This window comes from Mirounga angustirostris, unplaced genomic scaffold, assembly GCF_029215605.1.
Source record: "Mirounga angustirostris isolate CCGP_5_RB_7025 unplaced genomic scaffold, mMirAng1.0.hap1 SCAF_17, whole genome shotgun sequence".
Lineage (NCBI taxonomy): Eukaryota > Metazoa > Chordata > Mammalia > Carnivora > Phocidae > Mirounga > Mirounga angustirostris.
Window position 1 is genome coordinate 24,624,737 of NW_026991725.1, and position 5,299 is coordinate 24,630,035.

General features: G+C 50.2%; 1 protein-coding gene across 1 annotated transcript; it reads left to right on the plus strand.

Annotated features, from left to right (window-relative positions):
- Positions 1-215: 215 nt before the first annotated feature.
- Positions 216-4,992, plus strand: RPL19 (ribosomal protein L19). The gene is made up of 6 exons (XM_045889002.2): positions 216-332; positions 1,232-1,338; positions 3,050-3,172; positions 3,804-3,924; positions 4,329-4,439; positions 4,790-4,992. Exons 1-6 carry the CDS (start codon positions 328-330, stop codon positions 4,911-4,913), a joined length of 591 nt encoding a protein of 196 aa, XP_045744958.1. The 5' UTR covers positions 216-327; the 3' UTR covers positions 4,914-4,992.
- The last annotated feature ends 307 nt before the right edge of the window (positions 4,993-5,299 follow it).

Below are 5,299 nucleotides of genomic sequence, written 5' to 3' on the forward strand. Positions count from 1 at the left end.
GCCGTCCAGCCGCGGCTTCCGGCTTCCACTGCCCACGTGATCAGGTACCCTTGCTGCGCATGCCTAGTAGGAAGTCGGACTATACCACTGTGCCTCACCGAAAGGATCTATTTTTTACATTTTTAAGTTTAAAACCGATTCCCGGGATTAGGCTTCTATTCTCTAGGTCTTCACAGAGGGTAAGAGTAAGCTCAGTGTGGTAGAGGATGCAAGGACGGGCGGGGAATACGGGCGAAAGCGGAGCAGGGGGTGGGCTCTCCCCTTCGCAGATAATGGGAGGAGCCCGGCCGGGGGCAGTTCTTTCCTTTCGGCGCTGCGGCCGCAGCCATGAGGTGAGGGCGTGCGGGCCTCTGATTTTGCTTGATTCGACGTGCCGGCGGGCGGCAGGGCTTGCTTCCGTGGCCCCGGGTGGGAGAGATGAGGTGGAGGCAGCCCTAAAGCAGCCGGTACCGGAGCTTGGGAAGGGCCGGAGCGCACCAGGCCCCGGCCTCGCGGGGATGGGGGGGTGGCGTCCCGAGAACGCGAGGCCGCGGGAAGGGTGGGCCCCGCGCCCCATATGGGTCGCGAGCGACCTTTGCGCGGACAGTGGAAGGGCCGCGGCGGGGTCTAGGCTCTGGCCCCCCTTACTCGCTGGGCGCCCCGGATCGGAGCCGAGCTGTGCTTCCATGTGACGTAGGACAGGTCTCGCGTAGGCCTCGGGCCTCAGACTGCTGAGAGTGGGGCGATCCCTAGCACTTTAACGCCTTCCGCCCCGTGGACGGTTCCTAAGAAAACTCTGAGGCTAGCGGAACGTAAGTGTATTACTGTGATAAGACGAGGGAGACGGGCCCAAGAAGCAAAGGACTAGACGAGCGAATCAGACCCTCTGGCCTCGGATTCTTAGACGCCTGTTTTTAGAGCTCGGTACCAGAAAGGGCAGAAGCCCCTTCTTCATCCCAGTTTTATCCTTTAACCTCATTTTCCGGAGGAGAAAACTGAGGCAGAGAAGTTAAGGCATAGCTTGGACTTTGTTCTCATTCCAAGGTGGCCAGTTGCTCTTGCAGGAATGCACAGCAAAAGTCTTGCTAGAGAAATGATTCTTAATATGGGGGCGGGATGTTGCCCCCCAAATCCTGAGTGCTTACACACATCCAGTTCCCGTGCTTTAGGTTTCACAACATTAAAAGATTGCAAGGCAAGTCTTGTCGGGGAATGGCTTCCAGGGCTTGATAATGTTTTCTGTTTGTCACAGTATGCTCAGGCTTCAGAAGAGGCTTGCCTCCAGTGTCCTCCGCTGTGGCAAAAAGAAGGTCTGGTTGGACCCCAACGAGACCAATGAAATCGCCAATGCCAACTCCCGTGAGTTCTTGGGATCTTTTTCACCCTACTCCTTTCTCATCCTTCATGAGATGAAAGATGTCACGATTTTGAGTCTCAGCAAACCTAGGAAAGCTCATAGTCTGGGGTCTTCTAAAATGGAGGGTCCCAGAAATAAGGAGATACCAGAGGTTCTCTGTCATTTACCAAAATGACAGGATGGGAGTTAATGGAACAACCCAGTGTTGTATTAATGATTATTGCTAACATGGGTATTACTTTATAACTATGTGAAGGATTTATGAGGAGACAGTACAGGGACTGAGAGGAGAGATGGCCAAGGAAATGATGAAGGATGGATTGGGAAGACCTGGGACCTCGGGCTTTAGGAAAGGCCTCTTGGCATATAATTCAGGGCAGTTAAACAGTTGTCAGTCGTGCAGACAGCAACATATCCACATTACTTCCATGTGATATTGTTACAGAAAAAGGTGTTCAGTCATCCTCGTTAAAGATAGTAAGGCGGGCTTTATTCAGGACCATTGCTGCAAGTGTAGGGACAACTGTGGGATTTTACAGTGGGGGGGTGGAGATGGCACTCAAGTCTGAACGTAGCATGGGCAAGTAGGAATTTATGGCCAAGGTGGGTGGTGTGAGGGTCAGTGGATGGAAGATGACTAAGAGGAAACCCTAATGGTAAGGGGCTGTGGGGGGGGTGGATTCTGGGTAGATTGACCAAACAGGATTGTTGCTAAAGACAGGCCGGGATGATCAGACATCACCTGGGGAATGTTGGGGGTTGGGGAACCTGATCTTATATCAAGGGTGGGGGCTTGTGCTTAAACTGACTTAAGCAGGGTTCTTAGAAAGACTAGAATTGGGCGCCTGGGTGGCTCAGTTGGTTAAGCGACTGCCTTCGGCTCAGGTCATGATCCTGGAGTCCCGGGATCAAGTCCCGCATCGGGCTCCCTGCTCGGCAGGGAGTCTGCTTCTCCCTCTGACCCTCCTCCCTCTCATGCTCTCCGTCTCTCATTCTCTCTCTCTCAAATAAATAAAAATAAAATCTTAAAAAAAAAAAGACTAGAATTTACAAGGATGTGCACAAGTGGGCCTAGGCGGTGGTTCAGGAGGCTGATGAAAGTTTGGTCAAGCAAAGAATGTTGGTCAATATCAGGGAATTTCTTTTTTTTTTTTTTAAGATTTTATTTATTCATTTGACAGAGCACAAGTAGGCAGAGCAACAGGCAGAGGGAGAAGGGGAAGCAGGCACCTCGCTGAGCAGAGAGCCCGATGTGGGACTCAATCCCAGGACCCTGGGATCGTGATCTGAACTGAAGGCAGACACTTAACTGAGCCACCTAGGCGCCCTACTGTCAGGGAATTTCTTAACCAGTTTGAATTTGTGGCATTGTGATGTGTGCTCAGAATATCATAATCTTGTTTTAGACCAGTAGCTAATAGGTGAGACAGGATCTGAAGGACCAGGCCATATCTGTACACTCTTGATCTCACATCCTCAAATACATATAATTTGAGTGTGCTATAAAACATCTAGAAAAATAGAACAAAAGGTTTTTTTTGTTTTTTAACAAAAGAGAAATAAGCAGAAGTTCCAATATTTGTACCATTGTGAGACCACTGGGCCAGGGATGTGAGCGATGTCTCTGGCCTGGCCTTTTTGGACTCTGGGTTATGCCTGGTATTTTGGGGGCTAGGCCCCACCTCACTGACTAGATACATCATGTTTTCCCAGGTCAGCAGATCCGAAAACTGATCAAAGATGGGCTGATCATCCGGAAGCCTGTGACTGTCCATTCCCGGGCTCGGTGCCGTAAAAACACTTTGGCCCGCCGGAAGGGCAGACATATGGGCATTGGTAAGTGTGTTCTTCCCTTTTCTCTGAGACTTAAAATTAGAGTTGCCTAAGTCTAGACTGGGATATATCCAGGATCTTTTTCTTTCCATTTTGTCTCCTCGTAAGCCCTTTTCTTACTCCATGATGTTAGATGTGTTTTCTCCATGTGCAGCTCAAAGGTGACGCTAGTGTTGGAGTTGAAGGTATTGGTAGAAAGAGGTCACATTCATTGAGCACCTGCACTGTGCCAACGATTCTACTGGGTACTTGAAAATGTGGTCCAGTAAATCCTAAAACCACTTTCTAGGGTTAGGCTGATTTAGGGAGATGAAGGTCATAGCTCCTTTAAAGCCCCTTCCAGCTTCCCATACTGCTTGGTGCATACCCTGTCCTCTACACATTCTGCAGAAAGTGGGGAATAATTGGCTTGTTGGTGCTTCCTTAAAATGAATAAATGAAAGAAATGCTTAGGGTCATCATCGTAAAATGAAAACAATGCTATGAAAATGAGGTCAAGCCTTTGGCCCATGACTGAGTGAATTGTCAAGTGTTGAAGAAACTGGCAGCTGTCGTTGTGACCAAGTAGCTGGCTCTAGTGACTGACTTGAGACCCAGAGGCACAATAGCGGGGCTTGACTCCCCTTCCCTGCAGGTAAGAGAAAAGGTACTGCCAATGCTCGAATGCCTGAGAAGGTAACCTGGATGAGGAGGATGAGAATTCTGCGCCGGCTGCTCAGAAGATACCGAGAGTCTAAGAAGATCGACCGCCACATGTAAGCACACCCTCTTCTTGTGGCCACTAAGACCCGTTTGGTGCTTTGACAGCTTGTTCTCTGCACAGACCCACAGTCTGTCTCATTGGCCTTGGGGGAGGGAGCCATGTGTCTTAGGCCTTTCAAAGAAAGTTCTTCCATTGTCATCTGTATGTCCCGTCTCATTCCTCCCCCACCCCCCGGCCATGTGCAACATTAGGATAGCCCAAGAATTGAACTTAACCTGCCAGGCAAGCTGTTCTGTCTGGAAATTGCACAAAAAGTCTTGGTTTGGGGGAAACCGTCCCTGCAGAATAGAGAGGAGAGGAACCCTGCGTACTTAGGGACCTTACATAGAGGGGCAGATGCCGGGCCAGCCTCTGCCCCCATTACCGACCGAAGCCCCTGCGCCTTCTACACTGCAGGTATCATAGCCTGTACCTGAAAGTGAAGGGGAACGTGTTCAAGAACAAGCGGATTCTCATGGAACACATCCACAAGCTGAAGGCCGACAAGGCTCGCAAGAAGCTTCTGGCGTAAGTTTTTTGAGGAATTGGCTTCTGTCACAGGGGACAGGTTCTTTGATCTTTATTATGAGGGTTCTTCTAAGACCTTTAAAATACGCTAATGCCTAATTGTGACTTGCCCACAGTCTGTCCAGAAAACAGCTGTTGCATTAGAAATACATGCTCCTCTGTTGTGCGCACCACCTACCGTCATTGCAGGGCGGGAACTGGGGCTTAGTTGAAGCCGAGCTCGTGGTGGCCCTGGTGACTCCTTTCCTACGCTGACTAGGCTCAAAGGGAGAGGTCTGGGTGCTTTCTTCTGTCTCCCCAGCAGCTCATTTGTTCTCAAACTGACCCATCTTTCCTTTTCTATCATCCAGTGACCAGGCTGAGGCCCGCAGATCTAAGACCAAGGAGGCTCGCAAGCGCCGTGAAGAGCGGCTCCAGGCGAAGAAGGAGGAAATCATCAAGACTCTGTCCAAGGAGGAAGAGACGAAGAAATAAAACTCCCTCTCTTTTGTCTGTACATAGTGGCCTCGGCAGTAACACAGATCAGTTAATAAAACCAACCTTTATCTGCTTCTCTCTGCTTCCAAAGTTTCTGGCTGCTTGGTGGGTCTTCACTAGTGAGAGGATCAGAACTGAGTGCACACTGAGCATTGGGGTACAGGCCCTTTGCAGGGTGCCTGTTCATTTCTTCCTTGGCTCCTGGCCTCTGGTTGTGCTGTGTCCATCCATGGGAGAGATGGCGTTTCTTACCTGGTTTTAGGTGGGTGTAGGGCCTGATAAGAAGGGAGGGCAAGAGTGGCTTCTACTACTCGAGTCTGCAAGATCCTGTGCTTCAGAACTGCCCTTCAGGGGCACCTGGATGGCTCATTCGGTTAAGGCAG